This window comes from Thamnophis sirtalis, unplaced genomic scaffold (assembly GCF_051295495.1).
Source record: "Thamnophis sirtalis isolate CommonGarterSnake01/CBP01778 unplaced genomic scaffold, rThaSir2_p1.2 scaffold_4, whole genome shotgun sequence".
Taxonomy (NCBI): Eukaryota; Metazoa; Chordata; class Lepidosauria; order Squamata; family Natricidae; genus Thamnophis; species Thamnophis sirtalis.
In genome coordinates, this window is record NW_028261384.1 from 137,179,580 (window position 1) to 137,207,227 (window position 27,648).

The 27,648-nt window shown below is 40.3% G+C and overlaps 3 protein-coding genes across 3 annotated transcripts; all 3 read right to left on the minus strand.

Moving 5' to 3' along the window:
• On the minus strand, positions 1–1,591 carry LOC148046860 (uncharacterized). Its single transcript, XM_087715015.1, has 2 exons — positions 171–1,591; positions 1–85 (listed from the first exon to the last, which is right to left on the minus strand). Exons 1-2 carry the CDS (start codon positions 1,589–1,591, stop codon positions 1–3), a joined length of 1,506 nt encoding a protein of 501 aa, XP_087571141.1.
• Positions 1,592–4,824: 3,233 nt separating this feature from the next.
• On the minus strand, positions 4,825–21,285 carry LOC148046861 (vomeronasal type-2 receptor 26-like). Its single transcript, XM_087712108.1, has 5 exons — positions 20,880–21,285; positions 16,305–16,599; positions 8,282–8,509; positions 7,803–7,929; positions 4,825–5,764 (listed from the first exon to the last, which is right to left on the minus strand). The coding sequence occupies exons 1-5, from the start codon at positions 21,125–21,127 to the stop codon at positions 4,860–4,862; spliced, it is 1,803 nt and encodes a 600-aa protein (XP_087568234.1). The 5' UTR covers positions 21,128–21,285; the 3' UTR covers positions 4,825–4,859.
• A 2,944-nt stretch (positions 21,286–24,229) lies between these two features.
• On the minus strand, positions 24,230–26,921 carry LOC148046862 (vomeronasal type-2 receptor 26-like). Its single transcript, XM_087715016.1, has 2 exons — positions 26,843–26,921; positions 24,230–25,134 (listed from the first exon to the last, which is right to left on the minus strand). Exons 1-2 carry the CDS (start codon positions 26,847–26,849, stop codon positions 24,230–24,232), a joined length of 912 nt encoding a protein of 303 aa, XP_087571142.1. The 5' UTR covers positions 26,850–26,921.
• Between the last annotated feature and the right edge of the window lie 727 nt (positions 26,922–27,648).

Consider the following 27,648-nt stretch of genomic DNA (forward strand, 5'->3'; position numbering starts at 1 on the left):
CTAGCCTCTTTGGACACTCCCTCTGCCAATGTCCTTCAGATCCACAATGGGCACATTGATTCGGCCCCAAGCCTGCCCTTCCTCCCTGTAAGGCCAACGCCAACAACTCCGTCTTCTTATGCATACGGTCATCTTTATCCTTTTTCTCAACCTTATCCCTATTAACATACACTTTTCTAGCCACCTCCACCAATTCAGTGGTGTTCTTTCCTAATGCTCCCTCTAACCTTTGCAATTTCTTACGAATGTCCAATGCACTTTGCGCAATAAATCTTTCATTCAGCATCCTTACATTCTCTGGGGCTCTTGGGTCCATTTGAGTGTACAACTCATAAGCCTCAATTAATCTCTGAAGGAATGCTTCTGGACTCTCATCTGCTCCTTGCATAACCAGCGAGGGTTTAGACAAATTCACAGGGGGCTTTCCTGCCTTCTTGAGAGCTGCCACTATCAGGGTTTGGTATGTTTGTATCTTTGCCAGGTCACCGGCTACTTTAGGATCCCATCCAGGATCCCGTTCCGGTGCTTCTTCCAAAAGTTTCTGAGCCCTATCTGCCTCTGTATGGTAACGTTCTCTAAAAACCTCTCGCATTCCTGCTTTACATTTCTCTCTTTCCTCTGCTGTCAGCAACGTAGTTAACAGCTGTTGTATATCTCGCCAATTGGGGTTATGACTATGCATAATGGTTTGAAACAAATCTGTCATTTCCGTGGGCTTCACGGACAGCGGACCAAAATGCTTCCGCCAATTCAATAAATCCGTAGTTGAAAAAGGGATATATTGAAAACAAGGGCGGTATTCAGGATCTCCTTGGGCGTCCACGCCCACCTGTTGTTCTGATACTCTTAACGGAAAGAGTCCTTCCTTTTCCTCTAACAATGTACTTTCCTCTTTCTCGGCTTTCGCCCTTTCCACTCCCAACCTTCTAGTTACTGGTCCTTCTCTCCTAATTCCTGTAGCCCCTGAACCACCATCCCTGGGCTCTTTTCTCCTCACTACCGCTCCTGTTGCCTGGGGATCCCCTGTTCCCCCAGCACTTCCTTTATCTCCACCATCCGCTGCAGCAACACCCATAGCCTGGGGCACAACAATACCTACAGGTGCTGAGGCATAGGGAGGAGGAGGTCTGAAGAGTTCCTCTTCATCCTGGGCAAAAATCCTTTTCTTCTCTGACTCTCTTGTCTCTGGAGTTGCTATTTTTATTGTACGTCTGGGAGCTGACCTTAACTTCCCCTTTTCCTTCGGTCTCACCACACACAGACGGACCATTTCAGCCTGACACTGTAATAATTCATCTGCCTGTCCTGCGACTGCATCTCCCCACTGATCTATATATGGGAACTGATTGGGATAGCGTTCTTCGTTTGCAGCAATTAAAGAAGTTAAATCATCTATAATTTGGTTCTGAAATGTTCCTCCCATTGGCCATCCTACCCCCATATGCGGCCACTGGTTCTGACACAAGTAGATAAGCCTATCCCTGGTCAATTTCGGGTAAGGGACTCTATATTCAGTGTGGTTAAAATATGAATCAAACCCCTTAAGCATGCAGTCCAGCGGTCTGCTGGGCACGCTGCTACCCCCACCCATATCTAACACACTACCAGCGACCTGAGGCCCCAGAAGCCGGAACTCAATGGCCACCTGCAGGAAATGCGCTGGTTTAACCACCCACACAACCTATACGGACTTCATTAGGAACGCCGTCCCGAGTCCAGGGGGGTGATCAGGCCCCCTCTTCTATCTTCAAACGAGATAGGTACAATACAATTAATAGAATACTCGCCTGAGACGTCTTCTCCCCACGGATCCCGGCCAGGAAACACCACAGCTCTTTTCCTAAGCTTGCAGGGTTCTTGGACTCACGATGCGTGTCCCCCTTGGAGGAGTTGGGCTGCTGTTGTTGCTTCCCGGGGCAAAAGAAGACCCGATAGGTACAATACAATTAGTAGAATACTCGCCTGAGACGTCTTCTCCCCACGGATCCCGGCCAGGAAACACCACAGCTCTTTTCCTAAGCTTGCAGGGTTCTTGGACTCACGATGCGTGTCCCCCTTGGAGGAGTTGGGCTGCTGTTGTTGCTTCCCGGGGCAAAAGAAGACCCGAGGCGCCTGGAAGCCAAGGAGCAGCAGCCCCACACCCCAACGGGGCAAAGTGGCCCTCAGCAAAATATTGCCTTAGCTTCTCTGTCCCATCTGGGGTGCCAGAAAATGTTGTAGAATCAAGAGACCAGAAAGCCAAGCGATGCAATATAGGAAAAGTTTATTGAATGCGCAGGTTCAAACATGCCAAATCAGCATAAGAAGTTTGAACCCCGAAGGGTTCTTAAAGCCATACATTTATAGTGCAAATCACGTCATCATCTATAGAGGCAGAGTTTAAGCATATAAGGTAATGAGAGGAACCAAAAACTGTCTATGCCAGATGGCCAACAATTGCTATTCTTACAATATACATAGTCAGCACCCTATAGATCATGAGTGGGTGACATAAGCGACATAAACAGGACACATCTTGCAAGATGGCAGGAAACTCCCTGTCTGGGTCGACTTGTTCCCAGAAGTGTAAAAATACATCTTGCTTTCTTCAGCAACTGTCAGCAATTGTTTTCTGCTTAATGGTGCAAAACCTCAGCTTTGATCAGAGCATTTGATATTAAACATTGCCTATAGAACTATGGTTCGCAATTGGGCCTTTTAGCCCACCTTAAAGCAGCCAAGAAATTAAAAGAGGCTGCTCCTGGGGAGGAAAGCTATGGCAAATCTAGACAGTATACTAAAAAGCAATGGATGGCTGTGAAAATTGGATCATAAGGAAGGCTGAGCACCAAAGAATTGAGGCCTTTCAACTATGGTGCTGAAAAAGACTCCTGTGAATCCCTTGGACTGCAAGGCGATCCAACCAGTCAGTCCCAGAGGAGATCAACCCTGACTGCTCTTTAGGAGGCCAGATCCTGAAGATGAAACTCAAATACTTTGGCCACCTAATGAGAAGGAAGGACTCATTGGAGAAGAGCCTGATGCTGGGAAAGATTGAGGGTAAAATAAGAAGGGGATGACAGAGAATGAGGTGGCTGGATAGAGTCACCAAAGCAGTTGGTGTGAGCTTAAATGGACTCCAGAGGGTGGTAGAAGACAGGAAGGCCTGGAGGAACATTGTCCATGGGATTGCAATGGGTTGGATATGACTTCATGACTAACAATAACAAGAGTTAGGAAATCGTGCATAATCCTATAAATTCAGCATGCCCTACAAAAACACAGAACTGTCATCCATTCAGTACAATGACACTGAAAAAAAGTAATTTACAACTGGTCCTTGTACTCACAAATATTGCAGTACCCCCATGGTCAGTGGTGCGATTCAAACATGTTTACTACTGGTTCTGTATGTGTGGGTTGGTGGGAGTCAAGGTGGCGCAGTGGTTAAATGCAGCACTGCAGGCTACTTCAGCTGACTGCAGTTCTGCAGTTCGGCTGTTCAAATCTCACCGGCTCAGGGTTGACTCAGCCTTCCATCCTTCCGAGGTGGGTAAAATGAGGACCCGGATGCTGACTCTGTAAACCACTTAGAGAGGGCTGAAAGCCCTATGAAGCGGTATATAAGTCTAACTGCTATTGCTATTGCTAGTGACTTGGTGGTGTGGCAGGGGAAGGATACTGCAAAATCTTCATTCCCTCTCCACTCCAGGGGAAGGATACTGCAAAATCTCCATTCCCTCCCCACTCCAGGGGAAGATTATTGCAAAATTTCCATTCCCTCCCAATCAGCTGGGACTCAGGAGGCACAGAATAGTTGGGGACGGGGCCAATCAGAGATGGCATTTACCAGTTCTCCAAACTACTCAAAATTTCTGGTACTGGTTCTCCAGAACTGGTTAGAACCTGCTGAATATCACTTCTGCCCATGGTCATATGATTCAAACTCAGGCACTTGACGACTGGCCTATATTTATGATTTACTTGTAACTGCTGCTAAGAAGATTGGAAGCTCTTTCTTTATAACATTTTCTTTCTCTACCCCCCTCCCAATTCCCTTCCTTTTTTCTCTTCTCTGCTTCAGGATGATAAAAGCCAAATTATATTAACCAGATAGTACTTTTTTCCCCAGTTAATAAACACATCTCTTTTGAAGAAGATCCAATTGCCCATTGAAATAATCCAAACAAAAGAAAACACTTGATTAAAAGCAGAATCATTCATAATACAGTGAAAGATTTTATTTTCCTTTTTTTTTTCATAAGGAGGAGTTGTGGTGAGGAAGTGATTAGAATGCAGTATTGCAAGCTAACTCTGCTCATGGCCAGTAGTTCGATTGGCTCAAAATCGACTCAGCTTTCTATCCTTCCAAGGTTGGTGAGATGAGGATCCAGATTGTGTGGGCAATATTCTGTCTTTGAAAACTGGTTAGACATGGCTGAAAAGCACTATGAAGCAGTATATAAGTCTAAATGCTGTTACTATTTAGATTATTATATGAATAGCAAACACTGTTGAACAGTTATACATATAAAATAACAGTAAAATTGCTGGAGCTAATAAACCTTGCTTTATTCTTAGAAAAGGATTAACATTTCCATTTCACAGTAATACAATAATACAATACAATAATACAGTAGAAATATATGCAGCTACCATTTAATACAATAGCAGAGTTGGAAGGGACCTTGGAGGTCTTCTAGTCCAGGCCCCTGCCTAGGCAGGAAACCCTATACCATTTCAGACACATGGCTATCCAACATCTTCTTAAAGACTTCCAGTGTTGGGGCATTCACAATTTCTGGAGGCAAATTCTGTTCCACTGATTAATTGTTCTAACTGTCAGGAAATTTATTCTCAGTTCTAAGTTGCTTTAATAGTCAAAAATGTTTAATTTTTACAAGTTGTCCTTTGCTGTTGAGCTCAGGTCTCAGCAAAATAATATAGCATTTGGGGAAGAAGATACATCCCAGTAACCCAGCACTAGAGGCTAAGATGGAGAAGATCTCCACAGCTACCATATACTTTCCTTTGGTGCTCAAGTAGGTGGGAACAAAAGACAACCAAACACTACAAAACACCAGCATGCTAAAAGTGATAAACTTGGCTTCATTAAATGTGTCGGGCAGGTTCCTAGCCAGGAAAGCCACCATGAAGCTGACCACAGACAGAAACCCCATGTAGCCCAAGACAAGATAAAACATCACAACAGACCCTTCGTTACATTCTGCTATGATCTCTTCAGCCACTGATTTCATGTTAAGTTCTGGAAACGGGGGAGAATTGATCATCCACCCAAGACAAATGCCTGCTTGAATGAAGGAGCCAGAAAAAACAATTAAGATGGACAGTCTTTTCCCCAACCATTTTCTCATGCCAGAGCCTGGTTTGGTGGCCATGAACGCTGCAATGACCATGATGGTTTTGGCCAACACAGAAGAAATGGCCACAGAGAAGATAATGCCAAACACGGATTGTCGCAGGAAGCAAATCAATTGGAGAGGTTTTCCAACAAAGAGAAAAGAGCAGAGAAAGCAAAGCAGAAGGGAGATGAGGAGAGTGTAGGTGAGGTCCTTGTTGTTAGCTTTAACAATAGGGGTGTCCTTATACTTGATAAATATTCCAAGTATGATCATGGTAATGATTGAAAATAAAACAGCAACCACAACTAAACTGATCCCTAAAGCTTCTTCGTAAGCTAGGAAAGTTATGATTTTGGAGATGCATCGAACTTTGTCCTTACTTGGATATTGATCTTCTGGACATTCAGAACAGGCAATTGTGTCTGCAAATAAGACAAAGGCTATGAAATATGGAATCTAATCATCATGATAGATGCAGCACCAAGTGAAATATTAGATTAGATCAGTGGTTCCCAAACATGGCAACTTTAAGACTTGTGGATTTCAACTCCCAGAATTCTCCAGCCAGAAGAGCTAGCTGGAGAATTCTGGGAGTTGAAGTCCACAAGTCTTAAAGTTGCCAAGTTTGGGAACCACTGGATTAGATCAATACTTTTCAAAGGTAACCACGCAAAGTCCACCCTACAAAGCTCAGAATTTTGATTTCAGAATTCTCAGATTTGAATCCCCTCTTGTTAATGTAGTTCACTTTGAAAAGGACTGGACTTGATCATTAGATGAGAATAAAAATAAGCTATTGAGGTAGGAATATTCTGTGTTAGTGGTAATCACACTTTGTGAGCACCGTAAGATTTCTTCAGTCTTTCCTTTTCCAAGTCTTCGGCATGGAGGCATACGAGGGGTATTTCAAAATGCCAAATAGTAAGCACAAAGGTTTGATTGAAGCTCTTTTATTTTTTAAAACACTGCTACTGAAATCGGGCACATTTTCAAATGGTGTCATATCTATTGCATGGATGACAAAGCATGGTATTGGACATCAATCATGTGGTCAAACTTTACTTTTTTTCTCTGGGTTTCAATATCTCTGTCTCTCTCTGTCTCTCTGTGTGTCTCTCTCTGTCTCTCTCTCTCTCTCTCTCTGTGTGTGTCTCTCTGTCTCTCTGTGTGTTTCTCTCTGCCTCTGTGTGTCTCTCTCTGTCTCTCTCTCTATGTCTCACTCTGTTTCTCTCTGCCTCTCTCTGTGTGTCTCTCTGCCCCTCTCTGTGTGTCTCTGTGTGTCTCTCTGCCTCTCTGTGTATGTCTCTGTGTGTCTCTCCCTTTCTCTCTCTCTCTCTATGTCTCTCTCTGTCTGTCCATGTGTCTGTCTGTCTGTCTCTCTCCCCCCACATCTCCCCTCCCTCTGGTTGTCTGTCTGTTTGTCTTTGGGCTACTTTTACAACCCAAGTTGGGCATTGATCTAGGAAACAGGTGATTAAGCTCACAATCCTAAGAACCTTCTCCACTTCCTCAGCTCCAACAGGCTTGAACTGTTCCTAAATAATCATGTAAGAATTATCCCAAGGAATCTTCTCTGAACTTGCATCAAGTACAATGTCCAATCAGGAATAAATCTCAGTGATTGCATCCCCTCTGCACACTCCTGCAATACTTTAATCATTCCCTCCTCACTAGTTGTCCTCAATCTAATGTTCTTTTTGTTCATTTTAGGAATTTGCTGAAAGCTTTTCACTGGGGTATTACTGGAACTTTTGTTTCCAGCCAACTGAAATCTTCTAGTATGAGAATTAATATTGGAATAAATGAAGCAAGCAAATCAGCACCATCTGTAAATGAAAATAATTTACCAACTGGTGAATTTTGCAGTGAAAAATGTAAGATGTCATCGATAGAGTAGAGTAGAGTAGAGTAGAGTAGAGTAGAGTAGAGTAGAGTAGAGTAGAGTAGAGTAGAGTAGAGTAGTAGGATAGGATAGGATAGGATAGGATAGGATAGGATAGGATAGGATAGGATAGGATAGGATAGGATAGGATAGGACAGGACAGGACAGGACAGGACAGGACAGGACAGGACAGGACAGATTAGAATAGAATAGAACAATAGTGAATAGAGTGGAATGGAGTTGGGTGGATTAAAACAGAAAACAATTTATCTGACATGTAGATGCAGCACCATCAGTAAATAAAAATAATTTACCATTTGGTGAATTTTACAGTGAAAAAATGTAAGATATCATAGAGTAGAGTGGAGTGGAGTGGAGTGGAGTGGAGTGGAAGGGAAGGGAAGGGAAGGGAAGAGAAGAGAAGAGAAGAGAAGAGAAGAGAAGAGAAGAGAAGAGAAGAGAAGAGAAGAGAAGAGAAGAGAGAAGAGAAGAGAAGAGAAGAGAAGAGAAGAGCAGAAGATAACAAAACAGAACCAAAGAGAACAGAAGAGAGTAGAATAAAATATAGAATAATTTACCTGACATGTTTGACATCTTCCCATCAGAACATGGATCACAATCATAGCAACAAAATTTTTCGCCTTCTTTCTTTTTCTTCTGAGAGCCAGCAGGACAGGGGTCATTACACACTGAACGGGGCAAGACCTGTTGATAATCCAGGAGGAAAAACAATAGCAATAACTCTTAGACTTATATACTGCTTCATAGTGCTTTGCAGCCCTCTCTAAGAGGTTTACAGAGTCAGCATATTGCCCCCAGCAATCTGGATTCTCATTTTACCCACCTTCGAAGGATGGAAGGCTGAGTCAACCTTGAGGCTGGTGAGATTTGAAGTGCCAAATTGTAGACAGCCGGCAGTAAGCAGAAGTAGCCTGCAGTATTTCACTCTAACCATTACACCACCGAGGCTCACGGTGGACAGGGTCTTATATTCGGGAAAACACAAATAAGACAGTGTCTTATTTTGGGGAAAATACAGGTACTTAAAACTCCATACCTGCTCAAAATCTTTGTGCCACACAATTAAATGTTCATGAATCACAAATTGTTCTCCTTCGATTGCTTTGGGATCCATCTTTCCAATTTTCACTTTCCGGTAGGAGTTGTTTGGCAACATGATCACATTTGAAATATCAAATCCAGAAAGCACTTCTCCATGGTGGTTGATGGATACGGTTTCTCCAAATGAATTATTAAATGAAAGGCCTTGAAGAAACCAGTGAAGCTAAATTAAAAGGACAGGAAAAAAGAAGGGGGGGGAACAATGGATAACATCAAGAAATTTATATTTCTGAAAATTATATCTATAGAAATGAAATTGATATGAGTTTTCTATCAATCAGTTTTAACTAGGACTTGCAAAATTGACCGTTATGGGTTTTCACAAGAGAAAAAAATATGGCTGTCAGAGTTCCGACAGATGACCTAATTAAATCATGAGCCTCGAGCCAAGCTTCAAAAGAAATCCAATTATTTATTAGAAGCAACATGTCAGCATGTATCCAAGTGAAGCCAGCTCTGACCCATGAAATTTACAGCCTAACCCTAACCCCAGGGTGTGTCATAAATCACATTTTACCATATTGATATCATAATGGTTTGTACCGGATACCTACATCACCATCCACAAACGTAAAATTTAAATGTAAAATAAGACACATCAGAGCTGAGCATGACTTCTGGAGCTGAACGATATCAAAATCCAATCCATTGAAGACTTGATCATAAGATTTGGAAGCAAGCATTTCTGTTCCTTTTTTTTGACATCTGACCTTACCTATGAGAGCTATCTTTTGGTACTGGAAATTAAGTTGCAAAGCAGAGGAAAATATGGGGACTTATAGTCATAGAAATTACTCAGACGGACAAACTCTTCGGGTTCCCTCAGATGTTATGGAGAATAAACCCACACGTTCTTCTAGCTAACAGTCCTTCAACCTCTGAAAATCTGTTATCAAGTTGCCCTATGCTTTAGCTTCTTTAGCTCCTACTCGGTTCATTTAACCTCATAATATTTAAGCTACAAAGTCACTCATCTTTCAACCTTTTCCAGTGCCTCATTTTCTGGTGACTAGGACTGGACACATTGCTTTCAAGGTTCAAAATGCCCCTTTAGTAGCTGCTTTGTAAAGCTAGGACCTTGAAAGTTTGAAATGAGACACTCATGTTGCTTCAGGTTTCCTCCATTGAAATTCCCTCTTGATCGTTTCCTGCAAAAATATGAGTAAGGCTGGTGTTGTGGCCCAGCAGGAGCCGTTGGAGCTGCCACCAGACTCCGACAGCGAGGGGCCCTATGAGTCGGCTCTGGAGGATGTGGGGGACCCTGAACAGGGTTCCGACTCCGAGCAAGGTGCAGAGAGGCTGGTTGGCCACCAGGAGGCACCTGAGCCATGGACCAGTGGGGAGGAGACAAGGGAGTGTGATCCTGACATCATGCATTGGAGCAGTGGGGAGGAGACAAGGGAGTTGGTCCTGGATGCCCGGCAATGGAGGGCTAATAGGCGTAAAGAATAGTTACGCAGTTACAGGAGATAATTGAACTCAGCTGGTGGTAATTAGGCTCCTCTCAAGACTATAAAAGGAATGACTTTCCACACTCTCATCGCAGGAATCAATGTATTTACTAAGAGCTGGAGACGCTATCGTGGCTAGCTTGGCAGGCTGGATTGCTGCCAAGGTTAGTCTGTGCTGGATTTCTGCCAAGGTCTAGTCTGTGTGTTAATAAATCCTTGAAGTATCTTTGTCTCGACGTGCTTTGGTGTATGAAGAGGGGGGGTCAGAACAGGCTGTTGGCTTCAATCTGTGAAGAGAGTCCACTTCTGCTATCTTGAATCCATGCTCCATCCAGCCTTGGCAAGATCATCACCAGATTGGTGAACATGAGGCTGAAGGTATGTCAAGTTGGGTGCCTTGAACACCCAACTTGAATGCCATATTTGTGTCATAGCCACCTAAAACAGAAGACCTTCAGCCATTACTGCTGGGAAGGGCAGAGAAGACACCTCTGCAACATTGACCCATGGTTCGGGACAATGTGAATTGTTTTGTCATAGTAGATCATATCATTGTCTTGCTTAAATGAAGAGAATTCTATCAATGTTCCGTTTCAACCGATTTCTAGAACTGAGTAAGCGGCTTTTGCAATAGCACTTAGACTTATATACCGCTTCATAGTGCTTTACAGCCCTCTCTAAGTGGCTTTACATAGCATGTTGCCCCCAACAATCTGGGTCCTTTTATACAAAGCCTGCTCACTAATTTGAGAAAAAGGAAGTAATACATGCAGTAATTATTTGTACTTCTATAACTGTCTGGTTTGGTACAGCAGCCAAACAGGACAGGTAAAGACTTCAATGGATATAGTTAGGATTGTTGCAACCAGCCTGCCTTCTATAGAGGACCTACACATTGTGCAAGTCAGAAGCAGGGCTGAGGAAATATCTATAGACTTCTCACAACTGGGACATAAACTGTTTCAATGCACCCCTTCAGTATGCTGCTATTGGGCATTGTATGCCAAAACAGCTAGGCACAAATATAGATTTTGCCTTGTGCCATCACTCTCCTGAACATCTAATTTCCACAGCACTGTCTTATGTCTAAGGATATTTCCACATGTAGTAGGGCTGCATTATTATTATCCTTCTCATCTTTTCTACTACCTTCTCCTATTGATATTTTATGAGTATATTACTTTATTGTTTCTGTGTACATTGAGAGCATAGGCACCAGAGACAAATTAATTTTGTGTGCAGTCAATAAAGACTTTCTTTTCAATAAAGAATTCTATTCTACTCTATTCCATTCTACTCTATTCTACTCTATTCTATTCTAATCTATTCTACTCTACTCTACTCTATTCCTATATTCTATTCTATTCTACTATACTCTACCCCACTCTATTCCTATATTCTATTCTGTTCTATTCTATTCTATTCTACTATACTCTATTCCTATATTCTATTCTATTCTATTCTATTCTATTCTATTTTTATTCTATTCTAGAGCCAAGGTGGCGCAGTGGTTAAAAGCAGCACTGCAGGCTACTGCTAGATCAGCAGGTCAGCGGTTCAAATCTCACCGGCTCAGGGTTGACTCAGCCTTCCATCCTTCCGAGGTGGGTAAAATGAGGACCCAGATTGTTGGGGGCAATATGCTGACTCTCTGTAAACCGCTTAGAGAGGCCTGAAAGGCCTATGAAGCGGTATATAAGTCTACTGCTACTGCTATTGCTATTCTACTCTACTCTATTCCTATATTCTATTCTATTCTACTCTACTCTATTCCTATATTCCATTCCATTCTATTCTATTCTATTCTACTCTATTCCTATATTCTATTCTATTCTATCCTATTCTAATCTATTCTACTCTATTGCTAGATGTCTATAGAGAATCTCAGTCATCCAGGTCATGGTTGTCCCAAAGGTGCTTTTTCATTTTTATTGAGTAATCAAGTATTATAAAACACAAAATGCAAAGTAAATAGAAAAACAGTAGGGGCAGAAAGGGGAAAGAGAAGTGAGGAAAGACGAGAAAGAAAAAGAAGCATTGTCTTCCGACCCTCTCTGTTACAGTAAAATAAGGCATTAACATCAAATCACAGCTTCTTGCTTTTTCATAATAATATGAACAAGCCATTTCTATGAAGACCGAAGGTGCTTTTTCAAGACGCAAACTAAACTTTCCCGTTTTTCTTTGAAGATGCTTCGCTTCTCATCCAAGAAGCTTCTTCAGCTCTTCCGATTTTGGGATTGTATTCTGTCCTGTCCTGTCCTGTCCTATCCTATCATACACTTCTACTCTACCCTACCCTACCCTACCCTACCCTACCATACCCTACCCTACCATACTCTACCCTACCCTACCCTACCATACCCTACCCTAACTTACCCTACCTTACCCTACCCTACGCCTACCCTACCCTATCCTACCCTACCCTACCTTACCCTACCTTACCCTACCCTACTCTACTCATTGTTGTCCTATTCTATTCTATTCTATTCTATTCTATGCTATGCTATGCTGTTCTATTCTATTCTATTCTCTGTTCTGCTCTGTTCTATTCTTATGCTGACAATGAAGAACTTTGATTCACTAGTTATTACCTTCCATGTCGCTTGATCTTGAAATTCGTTCCTCATACTTTCAGCTACTCTTTTATATTTGGATGTATGTATGTTCATACCATAAAGAGCATGTGCTACAGCATGGACTGCATTGTAGATACTGTAACTGTGGCCAGTCATTTCAAATAAATGCCGGGGAAGGTGATTTAGGTCTTCCTTCCCAGTGCATGCCTCATCACTTTCCGCTGGTTTATTACTTCCTGAAAAAAAGCAATCAAAGCCTTGTTCCCAGAACTCTTTCAACAAACTATCTCGTTGGGTCTGGAATGGTTTGATGTCCCTAAGGAATTCTCCAAAACCTGGAAGTTCATTGGAATGAATAGCAAAGGAAATTGCTCCATCAAATATTTGCAGATCTGACGGTCTGTGAAGACTCGTTAAGGTCAAATCCATTTGAGCTGTTAGAATCCACATCTTCCCCAATAGTTTCAAAGAAAATGTATATTTAAGGAACATAAACAGGAGCATTGCTGTGGTGCTTTCCCCATAGAAGAGGAAGGTGTTGATTTTGATGTCCAGCCAATAAATATTTATCCTATCCACAATTTCATTTTGAAACATAGAAAAAAAGGCTTGCTTGGGCATTCTCTCCACAAAAGCAGCGCAGATCCTGTTCTCAGAAAAAAGTGGGTCCAGGGCTTCAAGGAAATTGTCTCCACTGTCGTCATCCAGAATTAAGAGGCCAACCCACGTCCATCCAAAGTGCTTCAGCAAATGGATGATCCCCACAAGCTGAAGGCTTTCGTTGGGAGCCATGTGGTAAAAGGGAGCAGCCATCTTTGCTTCATGCTTCTTTGGAGCAAAGGAGCCATAAGCGAGCTAAAATAAAATGTGCAGTTGGTTCTTCTGGTTGGAGTGCCTCAACTAACCTGAGAAATGTACTTTCTCTTTTTTCTTTTAATATTATTTTTATTATACATTTTTTTTGTTATATATAAAATTTCCATTTCCACAATGGCAGTATATTGACTGGGTATAATCTCTTTTAAAGACAAATAATAACTCTTATACATACAGTAGCTATCACAAGCTTGCACTCAATCCTGACAAGACTGAGTGGCTATTGATGCTCCCTCCCAAGGATGGTCCAGTTATTCCATCTCTTAGCCTGGGGGCGAAGTTATACGCCCCTCAGAGAGGGCTCATAATTTGGGAGTCCTCCTGGATCCACGGCTGATGTTAGAACATCATTTGTTGGCTGTGACCAGGAGGGTCATTGCCCAGGTTCGCCTGGTGCACCAGTTGCGACCCTATCTGGACCGGGAGGCCCTTCGGATGGTCACTCACGCCCTCGTCACCTCAAGACTGGATTACTGTAACACGCTCTACATGGGGCTGCCCTTGAAGAGTACTCGAAGACTGCAGTTGGTCCAGAATGCAGCCGCACGAGCGATAATGGGTGTTCCTAGAAACACCCATGTTACACCTATCCTCCGCAAGCTGCACTGGCTTCCCATTGGTCTCCGGACACACTTCAAGGTGCTAGTTGTTACTGGTTTAGGACCTGGCTACCTGAGAGACCGCCTCCTGCCATTTACCTCCCAAAGACTGATTAGATCACACAGATTGGGCCTCCTCCGGGTACCATCAGCGGGTCAATGTCGGCTGGCGACCCCCCGGGGGAGGGCCTTCTCTGTTGCTGCACTGGCCCTATGGAATGATCTCCCCATAGAGATCCGGACCCTCACTACTCTTCCGGCCTTCCGTAAAGCCACTAAGACCTGGCTGTTCTGACAGGCCTGGGGCTGTTGATCAAGATCCAGCCCCATTTTAAGTGTATGTATGTTGTGTATTTTTAAAATGTTTATATTTCTATTTTTAACTTTAATTCCCTTGTTTCTCTGTAAGCCACCCAGAGTCCCCTGGGAGTGGGTGGCATACAAATACCAATAAACTGGAAACTATTATTCTCAAAATCTATTCACCATATTCTTCACATATCCTTATTAAACATTTTCCATTATTTAATTAAACGCTCTATTTGGTTTTATTTATATTTAGTTAATAAGATCAAGCATTATAAACATCAGGTAACCATCACATTTGTGACCAGATTATCATCCAAGTCTATTAATCATAATGTTTACTTATCCTCATTATTCAATATTCATTATTTACTTGCAGATTCCCTTCATTTTTATTTACGTATCTTCCTTGATTCTAAATTTCTAACTTTTGCTCCTATTTTCTAACCATTTATAAAATAATTCCCAAGTTAAAAAAATATTCTGTTTCCTCCTTATCCATAATTTTCAATGTTAATATATCCATTTCAGCACATTTTATGTCCTTTATTACATTTTCCTCTATGTGTATATTTTCATCCTACTCGAGAAATATAATAAAATGAAAATATTTTTCCAGTTTTGTGCATACACCATTCTCACTGCTGTTACCACATGTAAAAGTGTATTATATATATATATATATATATATATATATATATATATATATATATATATATATATATATATATATATATATATATATATATATATATATATATATATATATATATATATATATATATATATATATAATATTATATTTCTCGAGTAGGATACCCAAATGTATTTTCTTAAAGAACAGATATGTGCATTTTTCCCCAAACTCTTTCCTTACATGGGATTCTCTTTTCAATTCCAAATATATTTTGTGACCATTACCTTTTGTGACCATTAGGGAGCCAAGGTGGCACAGTGGTTAAATGCAGCACTGCAGGTTACTTCAGCTGACTGCAGTTCTGCAGTTTGGCTGTTCAAATCTCACCGGCTCAAGGTTGACTCAGCCTTCCATCCTTCCGAGGTGGGTAAAATGAGGACCCAGATTGTTGGGGGCAATATGCTGACTCTATAAACTGCTTAGAGAGGGCTGAAAGCCCTATGAAGCGGTATATAAGTTTAACTGCTATTGCTATTGCTATTATTGATTTCTTTGTTAGATCCATATCTTGCCTCTTGTTCAGGTAGTCAAGAGCACATATATACAGAGTCTAAGCAAACACATAGATTTGGCTGAGACACAGTGATGGACATAGTCACCAGTTAACTATCATGGATCAGAATGGATTTACACCAAAATCAGGACCATACGTTCTTACCTTCTGCAATGCAATGCATCAAATATGGCTCTATTTTATCTCCCAACTTTCATCAAGACCTTCTATGCCTCATTCAAGCAGAATCTAACACTGGTGGGATTCAGCGGTTTGTGCCTATTTGGGAGAACCATTTGTTAACTTTCTGAGCAGGTCAGAGAACTGGTGGTTGGAAGAAATTCATTTTCTCCCCACTTTACAGGTCTAATCCTGTAAGGAAGGCATAGAAGGTGCCTTCTATGTTGTTTCTAGCCTAATCTTTATTGTCCTGCTTATAAAAACTACCTCTTAGTTAAGCCTTATTACATTGTAACAGCTAAAGGTTCTTGGCAGTACACCCAGACGTACTGTCATCTGAGTTTCTCCAGAATATTTTCCCCCTTTGCTGGTACTTTGCTTCATTAGGGACTTGACTTTCTTAAAGGGGAAGGGTTGTTTTAACCTTTTTACACTGCTGTTCTGAGGAAATACTCCCGTGCTGGAGTTCTTAATAAAATGATCAGCTGAAAAAAGTGACTTATGACTGTTTTTCACACTTGAAGCATCCCCACAGTCACAAGAGGCTGGGCGAGATGAAGTGCCCCTCAATGTGAGTGGCGTTGAGTTGGCCACACCCACCCAGTCACATGACCACCCAGCCACACCTACCCAGCTGGTCATTAGGGCAGAGAACCTGTTGTTAACTATTATCACCACTGGAATCTAACCTCTACTTGGTACATGATTGTTTCCAATTCCTTACAATTTTGCCACATGGATGGGTTTTCATGCATGTCAATTCATATTGTATCATACCTGGGGGATTTTATAAAGACTTATGATATCTGACATGAAGAATGAGATATCAGCACCGAATCCACCAATAATGGCCACAATCAGATTCTCCTTGATGTCACATCTGTAGTTGACAACCAACTGTTCAGATCGGAAGAGCAGTTCCAATGTGGAATGGTAAGTCAGCCGGGCATCAAAATAGTTGTCACGGATGAAAAATCCCAGGGTAACATTAGATAAGAATCTTGGGTTTGAGTTGATCTGTTTCACCGCAAATGCCAAACTCAGGGAATGCTGAAACAACTTTAAAACAGCTCTGACAACATAATTGGAGACAAGGGAAATGAAACTGATTGAGGAAAGGAGAATATATTCAATGATGCAATACTAAAAATACAGAAATTGCAAATTATAGTAGACAATAGACACTGTGTAAAAAGAGCGAGAAACATTTGGTGCATCTTGAGACAGATGTCTACGACTGGACTAGCTTGTGGGAAAATGTGATGCGCAATTTCACTGCATATTTGGAAAGCAGACAGAAGTTTATTTTTTTTAAAAATTATGACCAATGCAAGGTCCAGCAAGTGAATACTTTGACTTCATTTTTACAGTGTAAAGAGATATAATAGAATTAGTTTAACTTGCTATTTTGCTTCTGTAAGAATTGCTTCTGCTAGTAATTCTGCTATCTTGTTTTTTTTAAAAAAATAGCCCAGTGCATATCTCAATGCCAGGGTTGAAACATTGGACAAATACCTGCGTTGTTAAGTACCCAGACCCCTATTCTTTGCTGCACCAGCACCAGTATGAGTTAACATTGATAAGAAGAGCATGGATGTGCAGGGCTACAAGAAATGCTTTAAGGCATGCACCAGGGGGCCAGGGTTGGGTAACAAATTTTTTATCTCTGATTGGCTACATGAGTGTATAAGATCCTAGCCACACTTTTCCTAGGTGTGGCTTTTTCCTGCATGCTTTCTGCCTGTATGCTGTGAAAATTGTCCACCCAGTTGTTTTGCTTTGGCCAAAATAAAAGCTGTTACTGTTTCCAAGCCTCTTCTTAATTCTCTCTCTTTGTGCATTTGGATGACTTAAATACAATTTGGACCTTACACGTGCATTGTTTTTTCCTGCTAAATCTCATCCCTTGATGAGCTGAGGTGGCGCAATGGTTAGAGTGCAGCACTGCAGGCTACTTCAGCTGACTCCAGTTCTGCAGTTCGGCTGTTCAAATCTCACCGGCTCAAGGTTGACTCAGCCTTCCATCCTTCCAAGGTGGGTAAAATGAGGACTCGGATTGTTGGGGGCAATATGCTGACTCTGAAAACCGCTTAGAGAGGGCTAAAAGCCCTATGAAGCGGTATATAAGTCTAACTGCTATTGCTATTGCTATTTCCTTTTCCTGTATATAATGTTCATAATATGGCTTTGCCATTCTTGAAATCCTTACACGTAATTATATAGATCTCAGGTTTGCTGCTTTAGTGAACATCTGTGACAAGTCAAACTGCTGGGATGGGAGGGTTATGAGCTTTTTTTTTTATATGGTGGATTTTTCAAAACAATGGTACCTTGGTATTCATCATTAATTGCTTCCGGGAAGCATGATGAGTACCAAAAATGATGAGTAGCAAGACAAGTTATTCCCATAAAGAATAATGTAGTGAGTCACAAGACAGACAATACTGACTAGTTCTATGTATCCTGTTTCCCTGAAAATAAGGCCACCCTGGATAATAAGCCCAATTGGGGTTTTGAGCGCATGTGCTAAAATAAGCCCTCCCCCAAAATAAGCCCTCCCTGAAAATATTGCAACACAGCAGCAGCCATGAGGTGACCCGCTCGCCACCTCCTGCACCTCAAAACTAATAAGACCTCCCTGAAAATAATGCCAAGTGCTTATTTCAAGGGTCAAAAGAAAATAAGTCTTATTTTCAGGGAAACACGGTAGTCCATTGAGTATCAAACAAATGATGAATACTGGGACAAAATGTTCATATCACAATGCACAATGAGTCTGAGTACGACATTTGATGAGTTTCAAAGCCGTTAAGTACCAAGATATCACTGTATTTTAAGCCTATTTGTTACTTGCACGTGTGTAAATTTCTTTAATATATACAGGCTGCATAAACAGAGGGATAGAATCAAGGTCACGTGAAGTGTTAATACCACTTTATCATGCCTTGGGAAGGCCACACTTGGAATACGACATTCAGTTTGGTCACCACGATGTAGAAAAGATGTGGAGACTCTAGAAAGAGTGCAGAGAAGAGCAACAAAGATGATTAGGGGACTGGAGACTAAAACCTACGAAAACGGTTGCAGGAACTGGGTATGTCTAGTTTAAGAGAAAGAAGGACTAGTGGAGACATGATATCAGTCTTCCAATATCTCAGGGCTTGCCACAAAGAAGAGGGAGTCAAACTATTCTCCAAGGCACCTGAGGATAGAACAAGAAGCAATGGGTGGAAACTAATCAAGGAGAGAAGCAACTTAGAACTGAGGAGAAATTTCCTGACAGTTAGAACAATTAATCAGTGGAACAGCTTGCCTTCAGAAGCTGTGATTGCCCCAACACTGGAAGTCTTTAAGAAGATGTTGGATAGCCATTTGTCTGAAATGGTATAGGGTTTCCTGCCTAGGCAGGGGGTTGGACTAGAAGACCTCCAAAGTCCCTTCCAACTCTGCTATTGTATTGTACTGTATTATAAATAAAATAAACAAATTCATTTAGATTAGCCATGCTGATTAGAGTATTTTTTTTAACATAAGAGCAATCTTCAGATTTCAATGGCGATCCCAATGGGGATTTACAATATATTGATTCAAGGATTAGATGCTACAATAGATTTCCATCAAGAAATCTCAGAGTTGAAGACTAAACAGGGAGATCAAATCTTATCCTAGATTAAGACAATGGTATACTGCTTTTATAAAGATGCCAACTAACCTCCATGAATTACCTTTTGTGTTCTCCAATCTGGTTTCTTTTTTATTTTTCAGGGTTGGGATTGCAAGTTCTTTGCTTACACCGGCAATCTCTTTACATTCAACTTTAAATGAGAAAGGATGATTAGGAAGCAAATCTCTGTAACCCTGCCTAGATGACATCTGCAGGTTCTTCAAGAGAGCAAAGAGGATTAACCTGGAGTGTGTTAGTGGCAGGTTTTGATGTGGACAATGGCACTGGTGAGATTCATCTAGTTCGCACCCCTTCAGGAGAACCGGTTATTAACTTTCTGAGCAGTTTGGCAAACCGGTTGTTGGAAGAAATCATTAGGGCAGAGAACCGGTTGTTAATTTATTTGACTCCCACCACTGGGCAATGGGCACAGTGGGATTTAAGTAACAAAGAAAGAACTGGAGGTTCCATGAAGAAAATGTGGTGAACTGCTTTAAATTTTCTGCATTGACTACATAGAACTTAACGTGAATTTCATAGGTTTTTTATTAATTGTATGCAATGGCAGATTCAGTAAACAGCCAGTCACTATCGCTTCCCAACACCACACACAAGATATCTAATGCTGTGGATCATGCTCATCAAGAGAGACTCTTGTGAACTGACTATTGGATTATTGTATAATATTTTACAGATTAGTCAACTTGAACCACAAGAGCATAATTGGGTGCCTTAAAGAACTCAGAATCTTTGAAGATCTGGCTTGGAATATTGCAAGCCTTCCAATATTCTCTCCTTAAGTTATAAAAACAGCCAGGAGATCAATGGATAGATGGATGGATGGATGGATGGATGGATGGATGGATGGATGGATGGATGGATGGATGGAAGAGGGGGGAGGGAGGGAGGAGAGACAGATGGACAGACAATAGATTCAGTTCCATGCAGATTCTGTTCTGCCGAGGAATTATTGAGTCTATCATCTCCACCTTCATAACTGTCTGGTTTGGTAGTTATGGCAGATTTCAACAGATAATTAGAACTGCAGAAAAAACAATTGCTACCAACCTGCCTTCCATTGAGGACCTGCAGACTGCACGAGTCAAAAAGAGGGCTGTGAAAATATCTACAGATCCCTCACATCCTGGACGTAAATTGTTTCAACCTCTACTCTCAAAATGATGGTACAAGCACCGCACACCAGAACAACTAGACACAAGGACAGTTTTTCCCCAAATGCCATAACTCTGCTAAACAACTAATCCACACAACACTATCAAATTATCTACTAAGACTGTATTACTATTCTTCTTCTCTTCCTTCCTAGTACCTACCTCTTTCCTAGTAACTATCTCTTCCCACTTATGACTATAACCATGTTGCTTATATCTTTCAATTTATAATGTTTTCTTTTGTTTCCTAGTATGATTTGATAGCTTATTAGTAACCTATGACTACTACTAAGTGTTGTATCTTTTATTCTTGATGAATGTACTTTATTCTCCTTATATACACTGAGAGTATATGCAACAAAGATAAATTCCTTGTGTGTCCAATCACACTTGATCTATAAAGAATTCTATTAGATTCGATTCTACTCTACTCTACTCTACGCTACGCTATTTATAGATATTTGCAGTCTCCAGCAACATATGGAGAGAAAAGAAAAGGAAAAGAGAAATTCTTACAGAGGTGGCATAAATGACTTATGTGAAGGATGCTCTTCAAAGAAATGTTCCTCCAGTACATATACAACCTGAGCTGTGATCCCACCAATGAGGAGGTTTCCTCGTTGATACCATTCATGAAGGATAGAAGATGGATCACTTCTGGGACAAGTTATGGCCTCAGTCCGGCACTTGATGTCACCCAGTGACCACATTATAATTGCGATCTTCCACATGTTCACATTTTCTGTTGAGCGATTCTTTTCCATCAACGGCAAAATCTAGGAAGACATTCGACTAACACTTGTAGTGGTGTCAGTTCTCTCATCCAACAGGGTGACATCAACAAATTAGCAAAGCATGCACTGATGAGAACAACTACTGTCCAGTAAATTGCAATCACTAGCACAATTCAAAGGGACGAGATCTCACCCATCTCTGTGTGCTCAACTGTAGATATGAAACCACTTATAACCTCCTTGGAAATCTTTCTCAATATTTTGCGGGGTAGGGGGGCAGAGGGGAAGCTGCTGGAGTTGGGTCAGAAATGATCAATGATAGTCATTTAGCTTAATTGGTAATAAATAGACACCTTTGCCAAATGTAACCCCTGGGTTTAGAGCTATTATTTCATTTCCACCTTGCATCATTGGAGGCAAACATCTCTGTGGCTCTTGAAGAAGATACTGCATAAAACAATTATACATTTCTTTGGTCCCTGCCTTTGTTATTTTTACAAATAACTCAAGGCAGCAACCATATCCAACACGGAATAGAATTAGAATTGAATTGAAAATATGGAATGGAGTAGAGTAAATAATAATTAATAAAATAATAAAATAATAAAATAATAAAATAATAAAATAATAAAATAATAAAATAATAAAATAATAAAATAATAAAATAATAAAATAATAAAATAATAAAATAATAAAATAATAAAATAATAAAATAATAAAATAATAAAATAATAAAATAATAAAATAATAAAATAATAAAATAATAAAATAATAAAATAATAAAATAATAAAATAATAAAATAATAAAATAATAAAATAATAAAATAATAAAATAATAAAATAATAATAAAATAATAAAATAATAAAATAATAAAATAATAAAATATAATACAATAATAAAATAATAAAATAATAAAATAATAAATAATAATAAAATAATAAAATAATAAAATAATAATAAAATAAAATAATAATAAAATAAAATAATAATAAAATAATAAAATAAAATAAGATGTCATAAAGTAGAGTAGAGCAGAAGAGAAGAAAAGAGAAGAGAGCAGAAGATAACAGAACTGAAGAGAACAGAAGAGAGTAGAATAAAATATAGAATAATTTACCTGTCATGTTTGACATCGTCCCATCAGAACATGGATCACAATCATAGCAGCAAAATTTCTCCCCTTCTTTCTTTTTCTTCTGATAGCCAGTATTACAGGGGTCATTACACACCTCCTAGAAACAGCCTGTTTTTCATGAAAATGGGCCATTTTTTTTGTCAAAAAAGGGCATGCATAGCCTTTAGGAGGCTTCCAGAGTGCTCCTGAGGGCTGGGGGCAAACATGAGCAAAACATGGCCTGTTTTTCACAAAATGGGCCCATTTTTTGTCAAAAAATGGCATGCATAGCCTTTAGGAGGCTTCCAGAGTGCTCTTGGGGACTGGGGGCAAAAATGAGCAAAAGATCAGCCCATTTTAAAATCATTTTTCCCTCCCCAGTCGCCAAGAGTACTCTGGAAGCCTCCTAATGCAATGCACGGCCATTTTTGCAAAGGGGGCAGAGTTTCAGGAGGCCAAAAATGTTGTATTCAGTGTATAAGATGCACATAGTTCCTGAATCACAAATCCGTTTCGTTGAAGTGCTGTGGGATCCATCTTTCCGATTTTCACTTTACGGTATGAATTATTTGGAAACATGACCACATTTACAATATCGAATCCAGAAAGCACTTCTCCATGATGGTTGATGGGCACCGTTTCTCCAAGTGAATTATTGAATGGAAGACCTTGAAGAAACCAGTGAAGCTAATTTTTTTTAAAAAGAGGGAAAAAATCATGGCGGTCATAAATATTGCATCCACTTCTAGTGCCCGCAATATAAAAAAGATGGTGAGACTCTGGAAAGAGTGCAAAGAAGGACAGCAAGCATTATTATGGGCAGGGCTTGTTTCTAGCCAGCATTACTGCCAGTTTGCTCATGGGTGCACTTTGTGTGCCTGCATATGCACAGTTCAAAAGAAATTGTTCTGCGCATGGACAGAACTCAAAAACAAGATGGCAGTGGTGACTGTGGCAACTGGGGAATCAATTTGGAGGCGTAGCCAGCCTGCATCTCTGCCAGTTCTGTAATTCTACCACTACTGGTTTGGCCAAACTGGGCCGAACTGGTAGGAACCAACCTCTGATTACAGGGCTGGAAGTTAAAACATACCAAAAGGAGTTGCAGGAATTAAGTATGAACATATTATCATATGTGGTGGACGTGTAGGGATGCAAAAAGCTATTGGGTTAAAATACAAATATGGTTAGAGAAAATGATACATCAACATAGAGTTTAAGCCAGAGGTATTCTTATTGGGTATTCTACCAGAGAAATATAGTAAAGAAGATTCATATTTGATTGTACAAATAATAACAGCAGTGAGAATTGTATTTGCACAAAATTGGAAAGCAGACAAAATCCCATCAGAAAGGGCGGTAATAAAGAAGATATTAGACTGTGCAGAAATGAACAGGTTGACATTGAGAATAAAGGCCAAAGAGGAATTAGTATATTACAGGACATGGGGGCTATTTTATGATTGGCTTGAAAAAATATACAAATAGAAAGAGAAAGGAACAATGCATACAACAAATATCTCAGATGACACATTATTAAATCAGGGGGAGGGGAAATAAGAAAGTATGAAAATGTAAATATATAGGCGGAAAAATGATATGAATTGACAAATGTTAAATAGCAATTATAAGAATGAATATTTAAGAATGAATTTGAAAGGAAAAATAAAAACTTTTTTTTATAAAAAAAAGGTCCAAAGTATATTGTCTATGCTAGATCATTGTTTATTGTAACCAAACTTGGAAGAAGAAGACCTTTATTTGATTCATTAAACAGACCCTGTAAATAATCAGAACTAAGATAAAATACTTTATTGAAAGCAGAATCACTTGTATAGAAGTGAAATATTTTATTTTCCATATCTGCTCATAAGATTTTGACAAACATAGTTATAGTGTCATACAAATAAAATAACAATAAAATTACCACAGCTAATAAACAAGCATAGTTTTTATTCTTAGAAAGGATTACTAATTCCATTTCACAATTGAAATAGAGATATCCACAATTTAATAATCAGAAATGCTTTTTCTTTACAAGTTGCTCTTTGCTGTTGAGCTCAGGCCTCAGCAAAATAATGTAGCATTTGGGGAAGAAGATACAGGCCAATAACCCAGCACTGGAAGCTAAGATGGAGAAGATCTCCACAGCTACCATATATTTTCCTTTGGTGCTCACATACGTTGGAACAAAAGTTAACCAAACACTACAAAAAACCAGCATGCTAAAAGTGATGAACTTGGCTTCATTGAATGTGTCGGGCAGGTTCCTAGCCAGGAAAGCTACCATGAAGCTGACCAGAGACAGAAGCCCCATGTAGCCCAAGACAAGACAAAACATCACAACAGACCCTTCATTACATTCTGCTATGATCTCTTCAGTCATTGATTGCATGTTAAGTTCTGGAAAGGGAGGAGAAGTGATCATCCACACTATACAAATGACTCCTTGAATGAAGGACCCAGAAAAAACAATTAAGATGGACAGTCTTTTCCCCAACCATTTTCTCATGCCGGACCCTGGTTTGGTGGCCATGAATGCTGCAATGACCATGATGGTTTTGGCCAACACAGAAGAAATGGCCACAGAGAAGATAATGCCAAACACGGATTGTCTCAGGAAGCAAATCACTTGGAAAGGTTTTCCCAGGAAGAGGAAAGAACAAAGGAAGCAAAGCAGAAGGGAGATGAGGAGAGTGTAGGTGAGCTCCTTATTGTTCGCTTTAACAATAGGGGTGTCTTTATAATTAATAAATATTCCAAGTATGAGGATGGTCATGACTGAAAATAAAACAGCAACCACAACTAAACTGATCCCTAAAGGTTCCTCGAAGGTTAGGAAAGTTATGATTTTGGGGAGGCATCGAACTTTGTCCTTACTTGGATATTGGTCTTCTGGACATTCTGAACAGGCAATCATGTCTGGAAAAGAGAGAGGCCATGAAGCATTCAAATCTTAGCCAGGAGCACCAAGTAAAATACATAAATTAGATTAAATCAGTGTTTTGTAAACTTGGCCATAACACAAAGCCTGGACTTCACACTCTAAGAATTCTGCCTGGTGAATTTGGGAGATTCATTCCTGTTCTGACCCCGTCGGCCTACACCAAAGCACGCCGAGACAAAGATACTTCAAGGATTTATTAACACACAGACAAGACCTTGGCAGCAATCCAGCATAGTCCAGACGTTGGCAGCAATCCAGCACAGACTAACCTTGGCAGCAATCCAGCCTGCCAAGCTAGCCACGAGAGTTCTCCAGCTCTAGTAAATATGTTGACTCCTGCAATGAGCGTGTGTACAATCATATCTTTTATAGTCTTGAGAGGAGCCTAATTACCACCAGCTGAGTGCAATTATCTCCTGTAACTGTGTAACTGTTCCTTACGCCTATTAGCTCTCCATTGCTGGGCATCCAAGACCAACTCCCTTGTCTCCTCCCCACTGCTCCAATGCATGACATCCAGAGAACACTCCCTTGTCTCCTCCCCACTGGTCCAAGGCTCAGGTGCCTCCTGGTGGCCAACCAGCCTCCCTGCACCCTGCTCGGAGTTGGAACCCTGTCCAGGGTCCCTCCACATCCTCCAGAGCCGACTCATAGGGCCCCTCGCTGTCGGATGGTAGCAGTTCCAATGGCTCCTGCTGGGCCACATCACATTCCCCACCTAGAAATAAGGAGGAACTTTCTGACAGTAAGAACAATCAACTAATGGAATAGAAGTTGCTTTCAGAAGTTGCGGGGACTTCATCACTTGGGACTATCAAGAAGAGATTGGATTTCCATTTGTCAGAAATGGCATAGGGGAGTTGGACTAGATGTTTTATAAGGTCCCTTCATACTCTGTTAATCTGTTAATATATTAGTGACAATCACAATCAGGAAGCACCACATTGCAAATATTCCAAAATCTTCCTGAAATCCCATTACTTCATGCTTTCCTTGTCCAAATGTTAGGCCCAGATGCACATGATGAGGAGTGTCCAGAGGTGTTCAATGAAGCCACATTGGGTGCAGCTCTGTGACTGAAGACCTCCCCAATTTTTAGAGCTATAAATTTATTACACACTCATAAAACAAGGCATTGGAATTCAATCACATGGTCAAACTTGGCTTTTCTTCTATGGGTACCAAGATATGTAGGAATGTATGTTTCTATCTATTGATTTTGTCCTCTATCGTTCTTTTTATTTATTATAGGAATCATTTCAAAGGTTTTCAGTCTAGTGTTACTCATTGTCATGAACACCACCTTGTGAAATCTTCCAGTATGAGAATTGATACTAGAATAACTGAAGGAAGTAAATCAGCTGCGTATCTAGATAAAAAGTATTGACCACAAATAATGTATGTCAGAGAAGAGGGGGGATGGGTAGGAAATGGAGTGGAGAGGAGTGGAGAGGAGTGGAGAGGAGAGGAGAATAAAGGAGAGGAGATGAGAAAAGAGGAGAGGAAAGGAGAAACAGCAGAGCAGAGGAGAATAGGGGAGAGGAGAATAGAGAGGAGAGGAGGAGAATAGAGGGGAGGGGAACAGAGGAGAGGAGAAGAGAAGAGAGGAAAGGAGAAGAGAGGAGAGGAGAGAAAAGGAGAGGAGAGAGAAGAGGAGGAGAGAGTAAATAGAAAATAATTTACCTGACATGTTTGATATCTTTCCTTCAGAGCACAGATCACAATCGTAGCAGCAAAACTTCTCTCCTTCTTTCTTTTTCTTCTGAGAGCCAGCAGGACATGGATCATTACACAGTGAACTGGGCAAGACCTGTTGATAAATGAGGATGGAATTCAGGATTGAAGGTCTGATTAATCCTGAACAATCATCCTCTAATCTATAAGCATAAATAGAGTAGTTTGTGTGTGGGGGGGGGGAGGGGGGTGTCATATGATCATGAAATGAATTGTCCAACTTGGAAACCTCTCCAAAATTTCTTCGATATTGCCTAAGGTTGCTTCCAAGCTATTTTCTCCCTTCCCCCACCCTGGATTAACTGGAAAAAATAGTTTAAAAATATCTGCTGTCAATACTTTACTTTACTTTACTATATATATATATATATATATATATATATATATATATATATATATATATATATATATATATATATATATATATATATATATATATATATATATATATATATATATATATATATATATATATATATATATATATATATATATATATATATATATATATATATATATATATATATAAATAGCAGTAGACTTATATACCGCTTCATAGGGCTTTAAGCCCTCTCTAAGCGGTTTATAGAGAGTCAGCATATTGCCCCCAACAACAATCCGGGTCCTCATTTTACCCACCTCGGAAGGATGGAAGGCTGAGTCAACCCTGAGCCGGTGAGATTTGAACCGCTGAACTGCTGATCTAGCAGTCAGCTGAAGTAGCCTGCAGTGCTGCATTTAACCACCACGCCACC

What these genes read in the sequence shown, in the direction of transcription:
- LOC148046860 (XM_087715015.1), bottom strand. Translation starts at nt 1,591, where the DNA reads ATGGGTGGGGGTAGCAGCGTGCCCAGCAGACCGCTGGACTGCATGCTT. An exon ending in GTGGAGGTGGCTAGAAAAGT is followed by an intron (nt 86 to 170) that starts GTATGTTAATAG and finishes TTGGCCTTACAG; the next exon opens with GGAGGAAGGGCAGGCTTGGG.
- LOC148046861 (XM_087712108.1), bottom strand. Translation starts at nt 21,127, where the DNA reads ATGGAAAAGAATCGCTCAACAGAAAATGTGAACATGTGGAAGATCGCA. An exon ending in AAGTCATTTATGCCACCTCT is followed by an intron (nt 16,600 to 20,879) that starts GTAAGAATTTCT and finishes TTATGTTGTCAG; the next exon opens with AGCTGTTTTAAAGTTGTTTC. An exon ending in GGCACAAAGATTTTGAGCAG is followed by an intron (nt 7,930 to 8,281) that starts GTATGGAGTTTT and finishes GATTATCAACAG; the next exon opens with GTCTTGCCCCGTTCAGTGTG.